The 21,993-nt window shown below is 44.6% G+C and overlaps 2 protein-coding genes across 4 annotated transcripts in view; one reads left to right on the top strand and one right to left on the bottom strand.

Moving 5' to 3' along the window:
• Nucleotides 1-13,481, top strand: part of Gpa2 (Glycoprotein hormone alpha 2) — a 103,733-nt gene extending 90,252 nt beyond the window's left edge. Inside the window, exon 4 of the mRNA XM_050192935.2 lies at nucleotides 12,823-13,481. Coding sequence (XP_050048892.1) covers nucleotides 12,823-12,915 — 93 coding nt within the window. The 3' untranslated portion in view covers nucleotides 12,916-13,481. The remainder of the gene's footprint in view (nucleotides 1-12,822) is intronic.
• The window catches only part of LOC126545157 (uncharacterized), a 221,138-nt gene that overhangs the window by 178,837 nt on the left and 20,308 nt on the right, over nucleotides 1-21,993 (bottom strand). The window lies entirely within an intron of this gene.

Raw genomic sequence — 21,993 nt, 5'->3', positions numbered from 1 at the left:
ACGCGGGAAGAACGCGAGAAAGTGGCACGTGACGCATGCGTCAAACTTTCAAAGAGCGACGTTGGCACGAGAGGAGCAAGCGTGAGATAGTTGCCTAATGGTTAGATCACTGGGGGATTCTGTGGTGGAAGGCACACGTTCCATTCCAGAATCTCTCAGGATTTTTTTTATAGAACTATAGGCACACATCTGCAACTTGGAAGGTACGGAGCAGAAAGCTCGAGTTATACTGAGTGCAGGCAAGCGCGTCACAGTGTGCTCGAAATTGTAAGTTCGCAAGAGGTGAGAAGTATAAAAAACGGCACCTTGGTAAATGATAGTGCGCGCACGATCGTTCCTGACGCATGCTCCCGCAGCTGTCGAAGCATCACAGTCTAAGTGTGTGATAGCATACTTAGAGAGATAGCGGAGCTATGTCCTGGCCTGATTTATCTTTTCTTTAGTCTGATTATAACAATCAGCAGAGATTATAACTGGTTTAATAATTTAATTATGGGGTTTTACGTGCCAAAACCACTTTCTGATTATGAGGCACGCCGTAGTGGAGGACTCCGGAAATTTCCACCACCTGGGGTTCTTTAACGTGCACCTAAATTTAAGTACACGGGTGTTTTCGCATTTCGCCCCCATCGAAATGCGGCCGCCGTGGCCGGGATTCGATCCCGCGACCTTGTGCTCAGCTGCCTAACACCATAGCCACTGAGCAACCACGGCGGGTTATAACTGGTTTCTAGCAAATGCTACTTAACAGCTGACGATGATAGCTCATAAATCCTGTTACGTGGCTGAATTACAAATTTTGCCAGCTCTTCATGCTGGATAGCGGGGCAATTACAGAGTTCATGATCACAAAATCTGGTTGAAAAAAAAAAAACCCCTTCGTCCTCGTATGCAATCTATTAAGGGGGTTCTCACAACCTTCACAAGGCTTGGGGGTGTGGTTTGCCACTGCCCGAAATCTAAACAAGACTTAGCAACTACTTCCTGCACAATTTCTTAGCTACACCCGACCATATTCAAACAGTTCGCTAAATCCGTATACTTTGTATTCGAATGGCCTCTGCTACAAGCGATGCATGTAACCTGTGTGCTGCCCTGGCTTCGCTCTGTACACAATGCGCCTGTGCCTCCTCGATGTCAAACACCGCACCGCACATTGCCTCCTCCACCACATGGAAACATTCGTGGAAGTCCCCTATGCAGCTTCACTTTAAAACAAAAACACTCGAGCTGCTCTGGAGATGAGAAGTTCATCGCTATGTCGGCGTGCAGCCATGCAGCTCAGTCATCTGCCTATGAACATGCTTGATTCTGCAGAATGCAGTGAGGACCTAATACCCCCAAAATGTTGCTTAATAACTCGTGATTTCCTATAGGTCCATTCGTGAAGCAAAAATTATAAACAGAAGCACGCCTATATGTCTTAACAAATACAGTTCGTAGGTCGCCTTCTTTTTAATTTATTAAAATCGGAGTCAGCACCTTCACACAACACTAGCACGCTACATCGCCTGAAAAAGAAGTCCAGCAGTTTGATTACACTCCTCGTCATAAATTGGATTTCACAGGAGAAGGGTCCAAAAAGACTGTCATCGTGAACCTTTATTAATGAAAAACAGAGGACGCATTGTCTGGTCCCGCTATCTTTTCCCGAGCTTCACTGTATTTAAAAGCAGTAGCGCGTCCTGAGTGTTCTCGAACATCACGGGGTAATGACCGCAGTGAGAGGCAAAATATTGGTGAATGAGTTCAACAGAGAGAATTTAAAGAATTGTGTTGGTTTACCTGCCAAAACCTCGATATGAGTTTGAGGCATGCCGTACTGAGTGAGTGCATTAATTTTGACCACCTGGGGTTCTTTAACGTGCACACAATGCAAGGTACACCGGCGTTTTCGCATTTTGCTCCCACCGAAATGCGGCCTCCGCGGACGGTTTTCCAATCCGCAACCTCTTGCTTAGCAGCGCAAAGCCAAAGCCACCATGGCGGTTAGGTGCCTTGTCGTGCCCACTACGTTGCTCAACAATTTAAGCGCGTCAACGTAGGTGCTCGCATAATTAAGTCTGTGTGTGTGCAAGTCTATTTATTTGCTAATTTCCTCGCATGATTTCTGCTCATCCATTAGGAAAATAAGCGTTGTGGAGATCTAAATGCGGCCTCCACGGCCTGGGTTTGAACAACATAGAGACTGCGTGCAAATGAGCAGAGACCGAGGCTAGCCCTACCTGGGTGTGGCAAATTATTTACACGATACGAATAGCGCGTGCAGGGAGAGAGGACCATGAATTCGCAGGTAGCGATCATCTCTCCTGTCTGTGGCTTTAGTCATCTATACCCATACACGCAACACCCGTCCCCAGTATAGGGTAGCCAACCGGGCTCAGTCCTGGTTAACCTCCCTACCTCTCATTTATCATTTGCTCTCTCTCACTCTCTGACCGTACGCCTGATTTCGTTAATGGACACATACATGACCTTTAGTACCGACCACTCCTGCAGCTCATCTAGAAAAGAGGCCTTTCCATTTTCATTTGAATTATGCCGAAAGATGTACATGGGAGGAAGAGAAGGGGGCTAAGTGCAAAAAAAAAAAAAAAATAAAGAATCAGTGAATTTCCGGAACACCAATGCATTTCGTGGAGCGCTTTTGGAGCAATGCTTCATGAACTGGCTCTCTCGTGCGGGTTCAAGTCAATTCAAGTTTATTTCCAACAACACAGAGTCCGAGGTTCTTGGGCGAAAAGATGACACAGACATCTTGAGATTACCCAAGGACCCATTAAATAGCAGCAGGCAGATAGTAAAAATAATAACCTTAAACACTGTACAAGAACGTGCTAAAAGTGGCATGAAATATAATTCACGCAACGCAACCCTTTTAGTGCACAAAATAAATGCACATAATACAGATGTCACACAATACTTGTAAATACTTGCGCGAAGGCAACAAAGATAATTTTGTACATAAAATGTTAATATATATCAAGATAACAAAAGAAAAAAGTTAGTGTTCGAGTGGTTCCTATACGTTTGAAAGCATAGTCCCCACATGTTTCTTGAATTTACATTCAGGAAGTTCGAAATAGGTACAAGTTAAAAATTTGTTCAGTATTACTCGTATTTGGTATTGAAGAAAACATTCTCCGTAGCTTGTACGGGAAAACGGAACTGGTATGGATTGATTTCGGAGAGAGTATCGGGGGGAGCTATCAAATGAATGCTGATAAAGCTTGTTTTTCTTTGTATAAAGTAGTAATTTATATGTATAAAGATCACTTGCTCTAGTAATGTCGTGATTTATGAACAACTCATGAGCACGTAGTTCGCGAGGGTGCCCATAAAAATTGTCAAATATTCCAAGAACCTTTTTCTGCAATACCTCGAGTCTGTTTGGGTTTTGAGCAGACGTTTCTCCCCATACTAGCGCGCAGTAAGACAAGCGAGAGTAGAAGTGAGCGTAATATATAGCTTTTTTTAGCCCCAATGGTGCTCGATTTGATAGCCTGTACAGGCAGCCTACAGTGTTGCCCAATTCAGAAGCAAGCTTTGACGCATGGGTATTCTACGACGTGTTTTCCTCGAACCAAACACCTTGAAATTTTTGCGTGCGAACGCACTCTAACGTTGCGCCTTGAAAGAAGAATTTCTTGATAAATAGCCAGCTGTCAATAATTCAAATTACATTCTCCATCTCCGAAAGCTATCACTTTCATCATTTTCTAAATTAAGCTTAAAATTAGTAAGGCGGAGTCTCTGTACGATTTCCTACAAAGATTACTTGAGGAAACTTAAGCTGAAATCGTAGCTCCATGGGTAAAGTACAGGGATTTGCCTAATATTTGTGCTCGTGGCTTAAGAGTTGTTCATCGCGCTTTTTCTCTATTAATTTGCAAGCAATCGTTATTTTCTAAATACAGGAAGGCAACATTAATTCACCCACATGCACAAGCATGGCGAATTGTTGCATTAGAACGCAATACTTTATTTAAGGTGACCAGCTTGCAAAGCCGAAAGCCATATTTGAAGACAGGAGAACGAAGTTTAGGCAGATTCATGTACTGTCCATCATTGCAATTTTTTGTGTTTTCTTTGTCGTGTAGCTCAGAAACACTCTTCCAATACCTATGAGACACGCAGGCCCACGCACGTGTCGGTTTGGCGGTCATTTCGCGCCACTTTCATTTGCGGTGGAGACGAAGATTTGGTCCATCGGTGCACTACACCGGGCTGCCACCTGACGCGAAGAGAGCCGGCCGAGCTAATACACCTTTACTGCATTCCAGACGGCGCACGAGCGGCGAGCCATAAATATATAGCGCAGGCGGCACGCCGGACCTCGGCCGAACGCTACGCGCACCGTTAGGCTTAGCGGTTGGATACCAGCGTGCATAAATGTCGCGGGCGGAGAGCTTTACATGTCGAACGAGTCAGCGCAAATTGATACGCATTCCATAGATGACTGAAAAAAAAAAATGGCGCGGGAGGGAAGGTTAGCCGGCTGCGAGGGGACTGGGTTACGTGGCAAACGAACGACATGCTGCGACAGTTCCGCGAACTGCGGGCTGCACGCAGATTGAAAGCATTACAGGGAGAGCGCACATTCGGAGATTATCTGCGCGACACTTGTGGGCGCATCATTCAGTGCAGGACAGAGAAACGTCCTCTTGCGAGATACCTATGCAATCACCCAGCTAGCGACCATGCAGAGGCATTTGAGGAATTCGGAATTGAATACCCGTGTATGCCCGTGTATGCAGGTATAAGGTGAAAAGCCAATGTTAAAAAAGCAAGGGGACCAACCACGGCTGGCATCTTTGTCCACGCCTGCTCTCGAATTTTTCTCAATCGGGCAACACGTGTTTCACTCAAGATATTCGTAGAAGACAAGCAATGCATATAACCGCCTTATATTGTTTGGTGCTCTCGAGAATCACGTATTATACCCACGAAGGTGTCATAAATCTATCTGAAAGACTCGTGAGAAGTGCGCGCCCGGTAGGTCGTCGAATCACAGCAGACGAGTGTGTTACGGCTGCGCGACGCACAACGCAGGCGTCGTCTCTTTGTCGATCGATGTTGCGATGGGAGTGCGCCTGCTCCCCCTCACGTACGCCTTCGGCTGTCATGAAATCGGAGCCCTGGCTGAAGTTGCAACACGGGGGCATCCCTGTGATGGGATTGCGCTGTATCAATTTATTTGCCAGTAAGCGGTTGCCTTCTAAATGTCGGTGTTGTGTAGGAGGTGGCGGGAAGGTATAATGTATAACGTGGATATCAGTAAGCCAGAGTCGCGTTATTGATCCTTTTCTTCGGTGTATACAACCTTCAATAGGCCTCCTTTTCCCGGCTCATAACATTTGCTGTTTTTTTTTTTAAGAGGAGGGGAATGACGTTGTTGCTAGCTCAAGGTCAACGTAGTCTTGTAGATACGGCCGTAAATTGCCTCGCCCGCCTATAACAACGCATACCGGTTAGATGGCGGGGTTGAAAGCAAAATATGCTTCGAACCGGCTGTCACATCTCGCTCAGCTATAGCCTGCCCGATGGGCTTACCATTCACTCTCCAGCTCAAAACCGAAACACTTCGCTCCTAACAATATAAGGACCTCCACAGGAGTGCAATGGAAGTCGTGCTTGCGCATGGTGTCTTATATACGCTTCATTGATCAGCCCACATGGTATCAAACTCGAATCACTCCAAAAAATAATGGTTAATGTCATCAAGAGTTGGACAGTACACACAGGATGACGATGCCATGTTAACTCCTATCTTGCACCGCCATGATGGAGTTTGCACCGGTTGATTGATTTGGCGATTCTGGAAATGTTGGGAACTTCCGTCGTCGGCTTTTCCACAACACTTGTTGGTCTGTGGATCAGCACATATGACGAGAGGAAATGTGCAAATAAATAGATTCGCATACATACACTGAATTATATGAGCACTTACATCGACGCGCTTGGATCGTTGAGCAACGTACTGTGCACGACAAGGCATTTATACTCGCCGTGGTGGCTTTGGCTTTGCGCTGCTAAGCCAAAGGGCGCGGGATAAATCCCGTGCGCGGCGGCTGCATTTCGAAGGGGGCGAAATGCAATAAACGCCCCCGTACCGTGCACTGGGTACAGGTTAAGGAACCTCAGGTGGCCAAAATTATTCCGGAGCCCCCCACTACTGTGTGCTTCATAATGATATCGTTGTTTTAGCACGTAAACCTCGAGACCCCCCTTTTTTTTAGCGACACTGCACCTCGTAAATGTGCACGTTCAGGTAACGAAGACAAGCAGTTCGAACGAGCTACGAAACTCACGTAATAAGTATCAATCGGAACTCTAAGGAAGCGTTGAAACACCTACACCGTGAACAGAGAATGCAGCACGCTTCCGAGTAGTCGAATCCCTTCTGCTTCCAAGCTCTCCAGTTCCACTCCCTGTATACCTTACTACCTAATACAAAGATGGTGAACTCCGTGTAGGTGCAATAAATGTGGGCGCCTTCAGGTCTTCGACGCTCATTTGTCACACAAGCTTAGGACTGGGGTCACCACAAAGAAGGTAAGTGGCTTAAGACAGTCTGTTTCATCACCCTCTGTTTTCTGAGGAGCTTTCTTCGTTGGCTTGAACATTAACGCTGTCCGCGCAAGACGGTCAGCAGCCTCGTTGCCTGTGACGGTATACCCAACGGAACGTGATAGTAGAACCGAGGCTGCGTAATTGTTTAGCAACGTTTTATAAGCACTCAGTGCGCTTGTGAAGTCGCAATATGCTTTGTAGTAATTGTAATCTAGCATTGCCGTTCGCGAAGCAGCAGTAGGAGAACCGTCTTAACAAAGAGAAAGAAGGAGAGGTCGGCCGGTAAAGCGTGAGTCTAGCCGGCTGTACACTTCACAGAGGTAAGGAGGAGAGACAGAGAGAGGAAGTAGGTGGCGATATACACTAGTACAATGAACTATATACACATTGCCCAATATGCGGTATTGGCGCGAGGATTACACACAAAATGGATGCGTCTACACGCAATGTTCTATCGTAAACACATTTTATACATTCGAATTCACGCCGCACATATTCTAAAGTCGAGCGTCTAAGATCGTCTCGCATAGAAGACCATACGGGGATCTTATGACGTGTTGCGCACAATCAACTTATCTCCATGCGCCCAAAAGCATCTGCTGTGAAAAGGGGAGTGAGTCAGACGGCCCCGTGTAAACTTGAGCATATTTCACTCAGTCGCATGTTGGAGGCACACGCGCAGCATGCGAGGTATTGTCTCTAAAGTAGCACAGAGGCAACCGGCAATATTTTCTTCCGCTACCTATGTGCTCTCTCTCCTCTCCCCCTTCCCCATCTTTAATCTCCCCCATCCCTCTCCCATGTGTAGGGTAGCAAACCGGTTAAGCTAAACTGGTTAACCTCCCTACCTTTCCTTCTCCACTTTTTCCTTCCTTCCTTCCTTCTTCCGCTACGATCTTGTTAATATATCGGCAAGTGTACGCAACACCGAGTCCGTGACCGAGCCGTAGTAGATGGAATTGCAATGTCTGAAAAGAGGACAGCAGGCTGTGGCCGGAGAAACTTCGCTCCGCAGTGCTGCTTAGATGGCAGCAGTGATAATGCGGAAGCGAACTGAAGACTTCAGAATTGGAAGCACATATGCCGCTGCACTCACACACGAACAATTGGCTACTCTGTGTTTGACTTCCCGTGAGCTTGTTACTTTACTCCGTTATGTTGGTGCATTCTGCTTTGCATATTTATGTCGCGAGTTTACAATATATAGTGACTCGAAAACAGCTATTAGAGCTTTCAATAGGGGAAGGATTGCTCCACAGGCTGCAAGAATAATTAACCAAATGCAAACAAATGTTACACGTTACATTTATTGGTTCCCGGCACACCTTGGTTCACTTGATGACATTCCTGCCAATCCGAATGAATCGGCCAACAGCGTCGCCCGCGACCTTACAGACCGGGCCGCTTTTACATATGGTTTTGATTCTGCTGGATTGGAGAACCTACAGAGAGAGACGCTCATTACATACAATGAAATTACAAAACATTACTACATGGAAAGGAGGGAGTTTCCACCCCCTCACTATAGGCTAAACAGAGCACAAGCAGTTAAACTTAAGCACTTACACAGTCTTATTATTCACCTGCACAATTAAAGGAATGGTATGACATTGCAGACATGAATATTATATGCAAAGCATGCGAAAAGGAGATATGCACGCTTGACCATCTGCTCTGGGAGTGTGGGTGGCTCGGCCCTGGCATTTCCCGGAATCGGTTTTTAGGAATGATCAGATCTTCAGATCATATCCCTCAAGTGCTGGCTGTCCAGTACGCCCGCGATAGGGCTAGGAGGCTTGACCTCCCGGTCCCAACATGGGACTGGCCAAAAAGGTGGCAACACCTTGTACAGGACCAGAATAAAGTTCTTTCCTCCTTCTCTTCCTCCTCGTTTTAGTGTATTTTTTGGACAAGTTTCGTGATCTGTCTTTATGAACAGATGGGACAATTGATTTAGGTGTGTGTATGTGCATGCTTGTTTGTGCGCGCGTGAGTGTGCGCGCGTGTGCACGTGTGTAACCTATTTATGTCATTCGACTGTTAGCGTCAGTGTGTTACATAGCGTATTTATTTTTTTTCTAGCTTTTTTTTGTATTTCGGGTGAAGTCGGCTCAATGAAAGGCGCGAACATCTAAATATCATATGTTAAAGAAAGCTAAGAACCATTTGCGGGTCAGCTTCACGGCTTCATCGCTTTTTTCTTTTCCTGCCTCTGAAAGCACCACAATTTTGTGTTCCATGATTGCAGTAGTGTCTAAGCTGACGCGTCCTTGATCGTTTGACGCTTTCACTTAGGCGCCTTAGCTGCCTGCGAACGAAAGCTACTCTCATTAAGAGCGGCGCTTAAGAACAGTTCTGCAGAGGGGGCTGAGCCCAGCGTGGGCCTCATTATGAGCAACTACCAACCAAGCCATAACGTCGCCATCGATCCAGCTGCCACGGAAGCTGCGGCAGTTGGGGGACCGTGGGGAAAGCCTGACTTTTACGCGATGCAGGATAAAATATTTTAAACTCTCTTACTGGCGTCACTTAAGGGAGAAAGAACGAGATATAGTGACTGTACTACTTACAGACCACGCGGGTTACATAGGAATTGACGCATTCGTGCATAGTGCATAAGCACACGACACGCACAATCACATTACTTAACCCTAACTGTAACACAATACACGCAATATGCACAAGTGGCTTGCGCCCTACGAGAACACTCTTAGCTTTTTTCGTGGACACTGGCTTGGTGCAAACGATCAATTACCGGCTGCACCACGTTATCCGTTGCTTTCGTTCCCGGAACAAGTGTAAATTGCAAGTAACACTGGAACATTCGGCTTTTAGAATGTTTGGTGTCCCTGCTGTTGCCTCGTAAATCAAGAAGAAAAAAAAAAAGAGATGGCAGGGAGCGCTACTTTTTAACTGGACCTTCCAAACTGACTTGGGTAGCAAACCGGATGCTGTTCTGGTTGACCTCCCTGCCTTTCCTACCCTTGTTTTCTCTCTCTCTCTCTCTCCAAACTGACTTCGAACAAGTTTTGAATAAAACACCAGTACGCCCTACCCGCCTCGGTGGGTCAGTGGCTGTGAAGTTTTGCTGCTTAGCATGAGGTCGTGGGTTCGATTCACAGCAGCGGTGACAGATTTCGATGGAGGATAATTACGAAAACGTTCACGTACCACGGTTGCGTTCCCGTTAAAGAACCTCAGGGGGTCAAAATTAATCATCCGTCGCAGCGTTCCTCATAATCCGTGATGCTGTTTCAAAACATTGAATCCTGCAATTTTTAGCACTACGCCTTAAATGTTAAAACGAAAGAAAAGTCTAGAGGGACATAAAAAAAAATCCGAAGACAGTCTGGTCAGTCACCTGCACGGGAACAGCACTGGAAGCATTATGCAGTACTTTCAAGGAAGCCGCCGGACGCAAACATCCGCTATATGGAGGTCACTCATACAGTTATACATACAGTCGATTATGCATTTCAACTTTTTGTGCAAGTAATGTCCGCCTCTTCGAGTAGACCAGCTCATGGGCTAGAATCGTGCTATCTGCCACAATTTTAGAACGTGTTCGCTGAAACAGCCTGTATATTACTATTAATACACATGCAATAATAATAATAATAATAATAATAATAATAATAATAATAATAATAATAATAATATAAAGATGTTCAATTAAGTGCCCAGGAACAACCTTGAGATCTCGTCTTGGTGCTGGCGCACTCGGCAAAACAATGCACATAAAGAACAATACAAGCTCACATACACAAATATACACGCATGCATACATAAAAAAGGAATAATAATTTCGCGAATGCAGATTTTAACAGGGCATAAAATGTGTGCACGAAGAGTATACAAAGCAAAAGTGGAGAAACAGAAAAAAGGATTACAGAATGACGGAACAGATACACAACAGAACAAAACTGATATGAGATTTTGTTCAATTATTGAAATACCTCTGCAACTCCTTTCAGGGAAATATTAAAATTAGGCATAGAGATATCCAGAAATTCTGAATGGGTGTTATGTGTCGCCTGCACTTTAGATAGAGGGTCACAATAATCTGGAAGCTGAAAGGCGCGCTGTTTCCGTGTGCGTTTCTGCGGAACGTAAAAGCGCACATTAGAAAGCAAGTACGAGCAGCAGAGTTTTCCATGCATTAATTTGTGAAGAAAAAGAACATCCGATTTATTGCGTCTACAAGTGAGGCTAGTTTACGCGAGTGTGTGTGTTAGCTCTATAGAGATGGAAGGCTTTTGACAGAATCGATGTTTAAATATAGATGTAAACTTTTTTTTCACATTTTCGAGAAGTTCACAATTGTACCCACAAGTACCGACTCAAACCACGGAGGCATACTAAAGAACTGGAAGGCATACGCTCCTATATAAAGGTACAAATGGCCCGGGTTGTTTGAAGTCTCTCGTCGCCCAGCATGCCGTGGCGAGCGTTCGAAGTGCCCGCTGACTCGTGTGTTGAGCGTGGGGCGAGAAATTCGGAGAGCTACTGAAGTACACTCCAAGGTCCTTCGTTCCCTGAGCTCTTGGCAGAACGTCTTTAACGCTACAGGGAAATAAAGTCCTGTTAGTCTTCCGCGTGAAGCTTTAGTTTCTCCAACGATTTCTGGCTAACATGTCTGCCTTCTCTGTTTCTTTCCTCTTCCTCGTAATAATAATAATAATAATAATAATAATAATAATAATAATAATTGTTTCTCACTTCGGTGTCCCAAGCTCAAATTGTGCGCAACAACTGCCGTTCCGAGGTGTCGTCAGCCCTCGCTTTTCGCAACAGCGCCAAAACAGAAAGGCCGAGGCCAAGGCGGCTGACGGCGCACACCGCTTGCTAGAAAAAGGGGGCAAAAGAGAAATCCTGAAACTTCTGCGAGTTTTGATGCTTACTGCTATTCAGGCAATAATAACTGCATTCTCACGACGCTGCACAGCGCTGGTCACCGGTCAGCTTATAAGCTAGACATGATCCGCCTATACGCGGATCATGTCTAGCTAGATTTAACACACTGCACAGTATTCCGCCACACGTAACCGAAACGTGTTGTAAGACTTCAGGCGGCGCTTTCCTGACCAGATAGTTTCTATGGCGATTACTTGACTAAATGTATTCAGTTACGTGTTTTTTTTTTTCTTATGGCCGAGCAGCGTCCCCATCCCAATTCCTGCGTGCTTGCGAACCTTGTGTAAGACTTTTCATTAATCAGGAGGCGCTAAAAGATGAAGTTGGAAGTTTTTCAATAGCACGAGCCCGGTGGCGAAAGTGCAGCTATTTAGCGTGGGCGTCGGCATTTCCGGCTTCACCTTTAATATAACGTCGTTAGGAGCAATGCTTTTCTAGGCGTCTGTATTACTTGCAATGCAAGAAACATTTCATATGCATGCGTGTCCACTCTTCTGGGTCTAGCCTACGTACGGCCCACTTCGTCTTTTTGTAGGCTCTTTGTCTATTTGTTCGCGTTTCCTACATTTTATTTCCCAATGTAAAAATATAATTTATATTTTTATATACGTTCAGCGTTTCCAAAAATCTCTTTCTTCGCCACTTCGTCAAGGTAATCTCTTGCTACTGCATGGGTCTCCCTTCCATTTCTTTTCGTTCATTTTATCTCATAAAATCTTATACATGTTGTTCTGCAGTTTCAATGCTACATATTTCCGCATCGATATTACCACCATTAATAGTCTCTTAACTCCGTTCCTGCCATAAGTGCAAAACTCTTGCAAATATTTTCCGCATAACTGAGCGGATCGGAATTCCACAAAAGACCACAAAATATATGGAACGACATTTCACATATTCCGAGTCTCCTACTTGTTAGATACACGTAGCAGTAACTACGTGGAACTGTGTTGCAGTGCAGTGATTACTGTTATCCGGAACACTGTTTCACGCACCTGTACTTATTACATCGTACATTGCTCCATTCACTATAGCTGGAACCGCGTTTAAGTTTGAGATTCCGCATACTCAACCACGTGCACGCTCTTTTCACGCTTTGCTGAGCACGAGGTCGCGGGATCGAATCCCGGCCACGGCGGCCGCATTTCGATGGGGGCGAAATGCGAAAACACCCGTGTACTTAAATTTAGGTGCACGTTAAAGAACCCCAGGGGGTCGAAATTTCCGGAGTCCTCCACTACGGCGTGCCTCATAATCAGAAAGTGGTTTTGGCACGTAAAACCCCATAATTAAAATTATTAAATTATTATTCTTTTCACGCTTGTCCTCACGCAGGTCAAAGTCCAGGTCCGCTGCCTCGACGGCCACAGAGACCTGGTCTTCAAGTCGGCCAAAAGCTGCGCCTGCTTCCACTGCAAGAAGAACTGACCGAGTGGGTGGTTCCTCCTCGACAGTTGGATGGCCGTCGATGTGGCATCATCCCTTCGCAGTATTTCCTCGTCATCGCATACAGCTGTTCACGGAATATTTATAATCGAACACCAAACTGTGGCTCTAGTTTAACTACAGCAATCATGTTTACGTCATCTGAGAAAATAATGTGCGCTAATAATGAAAAGCAAGAGCCCTAATATTCTCACGTCCTGGCCTTACACTCACTCTTGCGAGGGTCGACAACAGTGCGGGACTTAATCATTTGATTTGTGCTCGCTAATATTGATTCGTTAATTAATTGTTCTGGTGACATATCAGGAATCTATTCTTTTTCTTTCTTTTTGTGTTTGTTTGTGTGATAGCTGTGACTGTCTTATATACGCAATCAAGCTTTCTCAAATTTATTTTTGCTATTCCAGTTGAGCAGCATATATGTCTACAGATCAAATTTGTGTGTAGCAGGGAAAGAGAAAGATGAACATTCTACACATTCTAACTATATTGTGTACCAATGTCAGAAGTTGGATGTTTGTGACAATAAAGTATTATAAATTGTTGTAGCCGAAGGTCTCTAAACTTACCAATATACGAAAGTCGAAGAGACTCGCTCAATGATTTACTTGTAGAAAATCTCCCCAGAAGATTTTCTCATGGAATTACGACAATGCTGCCCAAAGGGGATGCTATGGTAGTGTTGCCCTCATCAAACCAACAGAGGAAAGTGCAATGGCAACTCGAAGCGACTCGGCAATCTGCAAAGAACTGAAGGGGTCACAACAAGCACTTCATTCCATTCTGCAGAGCGCTTAACTAGTGAGTTGCGCACATTGCTGATGTGTTTGTTTCATTTCATTTCATTTATTTACTTTCAGGGCCGTTTAGACGTTACAGAAGGCAATAGATGACAACGCAAAATAAGGAAGTAGCGAAAAGAAACAGCAGCAAGTCGTTAAATTGCAGACTTGAACGGTGTGCCATCTTGGATAAAGACGACGGAGGCGGGAAGGTGATTCCAGTTTCCGCTAGAACGTGGAATAAACGATTAGTTCTTGCTATTGGAACACCAACTTTGTGTCTTTTATCAATGCGTGGTGACACGTTGTTCGAAGTCCAAGCAAAGCCGATCACACGCTTATTGTTTTCACTAACTTCACCCCTTCGCACCGCATTCACAACATGAACTTTGACCAACTTGCCCGAATAGCTAATCGGTGATGTGAAGGCCTCAGTACACTGATGGCATGTACGTGATCACTAGCTTTGAATGCAGTTGCGCTAATGATGACATAGGTAAGGACACTGCAATGTCATGAAGGTGTACTCCGTGCAAACTACATATGCGCGTAAATTAAATTCGTATTTATTTATTTATTTATTTATTTATTTATTTATTTATTTATTTATTTATTTCAAATACTCTCAAGGCCAGATGGCGTTACTTCAGTACATTATTCTTCAATAACAAATTTAATTTATGTATGTTTAATGCAGATGCTTTGTCCGTTCCATTTCTTCCAGTTTGCTAGATGAAGATGCGCTGTGTAAGGATAGCGCTGGTAATGTTAACATTATCTAAAGATGAAGTAAAAGTGGCCGGCTATAGGTGAAGCTCGTTGCTATCGCACAACTCGGTGCCAATTGAATTCATTTTATTTTTTCAGAACATTCTTGGAAGGGTATGCTTGACTAAAATCTGCGTTCTGTAGCTTCCCAGAGGCCCGGAAACCAGATACAAATTAGGGCTTGACGTCGCGGCGCACATGATACACCACTCCGCTGTACAGCGGCGTTCAATATGAGCTGCAACACCTGTGCTCATCAGTGAAGGGGCTCCAAGACTGCATGGCGGCGCCGACATTTGAAAACAATCCAGAATACCGCTCCAATTACTGGTACTTATTAAACCCATTTTTAGTGCGTCAGAGCCGCTGTGCAGTATTGGACCTCCTCCGACCACAGGCACTGGTGTTGTAGCTCATATTGAACGCAACTGTACGTATCATGTGAAATTCTAATCTGAACAGAAACAGAGCATAACATAACATGAACATACTATGTCTTCAAAATTCAGTGCTGTTAATAAATCAAGATTGGCGCTGGAGGATTTCGCGTTAGTTCATAGTTGTCAATGCTCGGGTTGCGTAGTGTAACTCACCCGCAACACAAACTCGCGGGTTACTAAACCTCACGGCAGCCAAAAGCCTGTTTCGCATGGGCTGTGAAATCACTCACCTGGCACTTTCCTTTAGCAGGTGCTCAAGCTGAAGACTATAGCGGGTAAGCACTCTTTCGTGTTTGTAGAAATAAATCATCGCTTTATTTTCTTTCTTTTTTCAATCTCTTCGAGTGCCGAGTGGTGACGCTAAAGAAAGAAGCCGTCTGCCGTTATCCAGAATACCAGAAGATGGCGCACACATTTGCAACAAGAACGCACTTTGCGGGGGCTCACTTTCCCGCCTCCAATTAAGACGCTCATGTTTGCCAGTTTATCTTTTCCGAAGACTGCTGCTCTCGATTGCAATGTGACCTGATCGTGACGGCTGAAGGGAAACGAGCCTCTTCACTGGCTGTTTTCGGCACGTCAGCTTCAGCCATTCTTTACAGAGAAGCTGTTAGCCTCTGGATGGCAGGAATTTGCCTCTAGATGGTCGGGATACAAACGGCAGCTGGAAGGCTTCGTGTTTCAGTTTCCGCATAACAGAATTACGTTTTCTCATATATTCGAATTACAGTCCGGTGGTATCATGTCTGCGGCTTGTGCGTAAGTCATACGTCACGCATCTTTTTGACGCGATTTACTTTTAAATATTCATTTCGTTCAATAGTGCACTTGCGCTTGGCTAGATGAATGAGGACGTATGCTGCACCTGCGTGCACATGTGTGCGCACGTGACGTACGCCGATTGTGGTAGCGGTGCTTGCCTAACGTCGGCAACAGCTTCGCTGTACATCCACTTTCACTGGGTGGAATGGAGCTGGATGTTGTTGTTTTTTTTCAGAGCACCAAAACGTGACAATCGGACATAAACGGCAGCCAGACATGCCACCTGTTTAAGGCTATCCATGTCCTGTTCGAAGCACCGCCGTTTACCAAGCGCGTACATTCTTTTTTATTTAGAACGTTGGCCTTGCGGCACAAAAAGAGTAAATAATCTGATTCGTACATCTGTGAAAAAAAGTATACGGACCACAGGTTTGCAGAAAAAAGCTGAATTTATAATTCCGACGCACAAACTGGTGTCGGCAAGCACACTGGAAAGCTTGCACTGCCATATTTGGACTGCACTCATCAGTTTCAAATTACATTTTTGTCGCCAAATCTCTGGTCATAATACTTTTTGCTCAGGTGAGCACATCGTATACCGTGGGTATTCTTTATCATTAAAAAATATTTTAATCGTCCTGCGGCCTACCTCAGAAATCTACACATAAACTGGATCACTCGAATCGGTGAACATACACTGGAAGTCAACTTGTATAATTGTATAATCAACGAAATGTTAATAACCATCTCTAACTAAAAACCCTAGAGCATATATTGAAATGTGCGAATTGAAGCCACTGATTGGATAAGGCCCATTCACCTGGAAGGAATCTTGAAAATAGCAACAGTTTTGATATACGGGCTGTCAAAATTGCGGTTTAAAATGCAGTGTTGTTCCATTTACTTTCTTAACAAAAGGCATTTTTATAAACTGAAGCTAACAAATTAATGCAACACCAACGCATGTTGCAAACTTTGGGAACGTATGTCTCGAAACTGGTGCCTTCCTCAGAATTCGTACTAAGTGAAGATAACTTTAAAAGTCATCGGCTGCACCCGTAAATTGCAATATTCAGCGTAAATTAAATAGTTTAGAAGTTAATTAGCGAATCATGGTTAATTAGACAAACAATTATTTTGTTTTTCCACGCGAATAATGCCAGCCTTTAGATTAACCGATCTCAATAAGTAGAATTGCGCAACATGTCAGGGGGGTTCTTATATCTTCAACGACAGAAAAAAAACAAAAAAAAAAAAACATAGCGCTCGGTAATGACGATCAGCAATGATCTATGGTGTGAGCCATAGATCCATAGATGGTAGCCAGGCGGGCAGCTCGCATGTATGCCCACTTTCGACCAACAAACCAAATTAGCTGCATATTTACCGCTTCATCCCACATTAGAGTACGCGAGCATCGTGTGGGATCCGTTAAAAAAAACCTGGTAGATAGAGTTGAAAAACTTCAAAGAAGAGCCGCAAGATTCATCTTGTCAAAATATTGTTCAACTGACTCCGTAACAGAAATGCTCAGGAAGCTCAACCTACCTCCACTTTCAGAACGCAGAAAGTCAGCCAGACTAACATTTTTTTTTATCTGATTCGCCATAGCTGGTTTAACCTTAATACACAGCAGTACATAAAACAGTGCCTGTCTCGAACAGTAAGAAGCAGCAACCTAGAGCAAATTCAACCCATTATAGCCCGACTAGATGCACATAAGTACTCGTTTTTTCCCAGAACAATAGAGGAATGGAATGCGCTGCCACATGGATTACTAACAGTAGACAGTCTAAATAAATTTGAAACCACGCTAACAAAATTTTTTACCTCGGCTAGAACTACATAGCTGCAATTTTAATAATGGTAATTTGTCTAACTTACGTTCCTGGTTGTAACACACATGATTATTCCAGCGGTTATGGTACATTTGATACCACCCTGATGTAATTTGTCTTTTGATTCTTCTTGCTTCCCATTGTGCCTTTTACTGTGTATATGCCTTATTTGGTCTGTTCTAGACTGCGGCAGCACTGCTATCTTGTTTCGTTTGTCTTGCAACCGCCCTGTAACGGCCTTCGGCCAGCAGTATCGATAAATAAAATTTAAAAATAAAGGTAGTGCGCCTTCACGAACGCATCTCCCGACAACTTCACAATACACCCGCCGTGGTTGCTCAGTGGCTATGGTGTTAGGCTGCTGAGCACGAGGTCGCGGGATCGAATCCCGGCCACGGCGGCCGCATTTCGATGGGGGCGAAATGCGAAAACACCCGTGTGCTTAGATTTAGGTGCACGTTAAAGAACCCCAGGAGGTCGAAATTTCCGGAGTCCTTCACTACGGCGTGCCTCATAATCAGAAAGTGGTTTTGGCACGTAAAACACCATAATTTAATTTTAACTTCACAATAGATGCGGCACGTCCGCGAGTATCAGGATTACCGACTGCACGCCGGAGACGGGTCGCCCCCTTGTGCTTTTCTCAGGCAACAAGGGGATCGCGGTGCTGGTCGTATACGCAAACATCGTGCAGATCAAACTCGTCCGGCGGTGTGCGTCGAAACGAGCGCCGGGCGCATTCAAGTGCGACGTGGCACGAGGCGGCCCAAGCAGATTTCGGTAACGCGTGCACGTGCGCTGATGCGCCAGTTGTTATCGAACGAGCACAAAAGCTATTTCACTGCTTTCTGGGCGGACGGTCGGTGGGTAGCGTCCGCAAGGGCGACTGACGCGATTCATTGAACGTTGTCTTTGCAAATCAAGTTGAGCACAGTGGCGCATTAGGAAAATCCAGCTCCACCTACCGCAAGTCATGCACTGTTCTCATTTTCCCACTCGCTAGCAAAGAAAACTTCACCCACGTCCTGCGCACACGTGTTTGATTAAAGGGTGTCAACACTTTGCAGTCGGACGTGATTATAGCAACTACGCTTACGGCAGGGTCATTTCACGCGAAACGTCCCAGACCCTAAAAGAGACCATCACCGATTTTCTTGGCAAAAAATGGGCTAGTTGGTTATTGTGGGAATGAGGATTCATCAAAGTATTTCACGCTAATTTGTTTTTGTGTGTGTGACATAAGCGGTTTTCGAAGTTATCCCGAGAAAGCAAATGTTGGTTGTAGGTAAATTTTTTAAGCTCAAGTCTGAAACTAGGTGCAATGACAAATTTTCGTTTAAACGAAGGTGGCGATATGGGCTTGTTGGTCGGTCATCATGGAATGGTGCCTGGATAGCGCAGCAGAACACGGACACAAGAAGAAACGAACGGACGAAGACAAGCGCTAACTATCAACAATGAACTTTTATTTCCGGTATCGGTCTTACTTATATACACAAAGAAGCCGCGTTCACAGCAATATCAAGCTCGAAGATACGTACATGACATGAAAACGATGTAAAACCCACACATCGACAAGACACCCAGAAAACCTAAATTATACATTACAAAACCCGCCGTGGTGGCTCAGTGGCTATGGTGTTGGGCTGCTGAGCACGAGGTCGCGGGATCGAATCCAGGCCACGGCGGCCGTATTTCGATGGGGGCGAAAACACCCGTGTGCTTAGATTTAGGTGCACGTTAAAGAACCCCAGGTGGTCGAAATTTCCGGAATCCTCCAGTACGGCGTGCCTCATAATCAGAAAGTGGTTTTGGCACGTAAAACCCCATAATTTAATTTAATTTTTACATTACAAATGCGGTCAGCTTTCGTGGCATGCGCAAATAATCCAATTCTCTCGCGGAAAATAATGGTGGCGGCTTACTGATGCATTGCTCAGCGGCCGAGAGGACTTGCTCAGTTTCTGTTATTTATGTTACACACTCGCGCTTATACTTGTCTAAATAGCGGTGTCCTTTATAAGAGGGCGACGTGTACACGTTAGCGCTTGTCTTCGGACGCAAGAAGAAACTTCTTGCGTCCGTGTGTTGCTGCACTATCCAGACACCATTCCTTCATTTAGAGTATTCTAACGGCGCACTTCTTTCACTTGACGTCATAGGTGAACCCATTTATAAACTTTCCGCGTTTAATTGGCCCAATAAGAAAGAAAGAAATTATGCGATTTTAGAAAGTTTTGCACAAAGATTCGTGATGTCTCAGCCACAATAATTTGTTACACTTTTTTCTGGAATTTCTGCTAAACGTAGTCGTAGAAAATCAAATTAAGTGCTTTCCCAGAAGATTACTACCGAAGTTGCGAAGAAGACACTTTCTGACGATGTTCAGACCGAGTTTAGGCATTAAGATCCTCCAGATTAAACTAATTGAGGTAGCTCATTATACGCACCAACCTTACGGCTTGCTATCAAGAAATTTCAATTTGAGTACATATTGTTTGAAGCGAGAAAATAATTGAAGTCCTCGTGCACTCTCACCGGTAGGCACCACTGAACTGTGTCTTCACTGCAAAACACGTATGGGCCTCAAATGAATTCTTGCCGAGCTTATGAACTCCTTGTGCACAAAATATGGACGCATGCTTCTTTATATGTGGTAAACGGGAGTAAACTATTACAATAATAAAGCTGTGAGATGAATGCAAACCATGACTGCTTTAAAGTCGTCGTCAGGATGGAACAGTTATCAGGCAAGAAATATTGTGCACGGCGCTGATTCATTGTTTTGTAAATACTACACATCAACATATTACAACTTATGCAAGAACCTGAATCATCGACACTGCGCACCAACCGAGTTGTAAGAGACAAATGTCAAGAAATTTTCAATCTACAGTTTGTGAGTGTTCGTGGACCTGGTCAAGAGCCGTTTTCGAACTCGTGTTAAGCAGCAGATGCTGATTATACTGCATCCGCGTAGGACAGAATAAGGTTAAGCTAGCCTCTACCTGCCACTGCAAGAAGCACCCATCTATGGCATGGTAGTCTATACCTCACCGCCCTGAGCTCACAAAAATAGAATTTCAATTTGAATATACCTTTATTTCCAACAGATTGGGGGAGGCAGGGAAGAAAAGCTGCAAGTGCAGCTTGAAAAAACCCCCTGCCCCCTATGATCACAAGACATGGGCAGCGCGGAGCTGCCACGTGTTTTTGAGAATACAAAAATAGACAGTTTTGCAAGAATGCATGCGAAGCACTACATGGAAAGTGAGTAGTTACGCATGGAGAAGTTACACAATGTCTCACACATCACAGAAAAAAAATATATATATAAATGTAAACAAGAGGTTGTACACTCAACTAATCTGCACTCCGGAAATAGCTTACCGTATAAACGGGAATATTAGTCCTGCTGATTAAGTCGAGAAAATTCTGATGGGGTAGGAGCACATATATCAATTCCAGATTTATTGTAAGTATTTAAAAGCCTTGATAAGGTGTCTTTTAGCATTCGTGAGCTGCAATTAGTTCTAAAACAGTGCACTGTCCAGGGTTCTCTGTTTCTTGAGAAATGTGAGAGGACACGTTCTTCTAAACATGATAATTGAACAAGGGATAGATGGATGGAAACAACTTTATTTTGAATCCGGCAAATTTGACGACCCGGGCTCAGGTCTCCCATGAGGGGACTTCGAGGCCTTGCCTCGTCGCCGCCTCTCGGGCTTGCTGGACAGCCCACTCTTGTGTCTTGAGGTTGGAGCTGCGCAGAGCGGCGGCCCACTTCGACGCAAGAGCCTCCGGAGCTACTGCCACTGTAGCTGATGTAACCCGACACTCCCACAACATGTGTGACAGCGTCGCTCTATTTTCCTGACATAATTTGCAAAGAGCAGTCGGGTATTGCGCGGGGAAAATGTGCTGCAATCGCACCGGACTGGGGAATCGCTTTTCCTGTTCATGTGATAATACTTCTGCAAAAGTCGACGCTTATAAATTTCGTGCACTGTAATAATTTTAAACTTGTCAAATAAATGCTCGGTGTGTGTATCGTACGGAACATTTGTGAGGACGCGTACTATCCTTTTCTGTTATAAAAATAATTTGTTTAAATTCGTATCAGTTGTAGTGCCCCATACCAGGAGTGCCCCATGCCGGCAGTTCAGCAGAAGTGGTGAACTGCCGTACTACACCTTTTTCGATGTATTTATACTGATGTAATGTGACACAGCCCACGTTCGCTTGGCCACAGTGCACATGCGTGCACCCCCTTCCCCCCAAAAAAAGAAAGATGGCGGTGGCATAAAAGTGCTGCGCAGTGAAGACAAAGTTCGGGAGCGCCTTCCGGTGAGATTGGTCGCTTCAAAAATTTTTCTCTGGCTTGAAACAAAATTTCTCAAATTATTATTTCTAGATCACAAGCTTAAACGTTGGTGCGTACAATGAGCTATTATTGCGTAATGGTATTTG

This window comes from Dermacentor andersoni, chromosome 10 (assembly GCF_023375885.2).
Source record: "Dermacentor andersoni chromosome 10, qqDerAnde1_hic_scaffold, whole genome shotgun sequence".
NCBI lineage: Eukaryota > Metazoa > Arthropoda > Arachnida > Ixodida > Ixodidae > Dermacentor > Dermacentor andersoni.
Note: the sequence above shows the minus strand (reverse complement) of the source record. Positions and strands in the feature narration are given on the sequence as shown.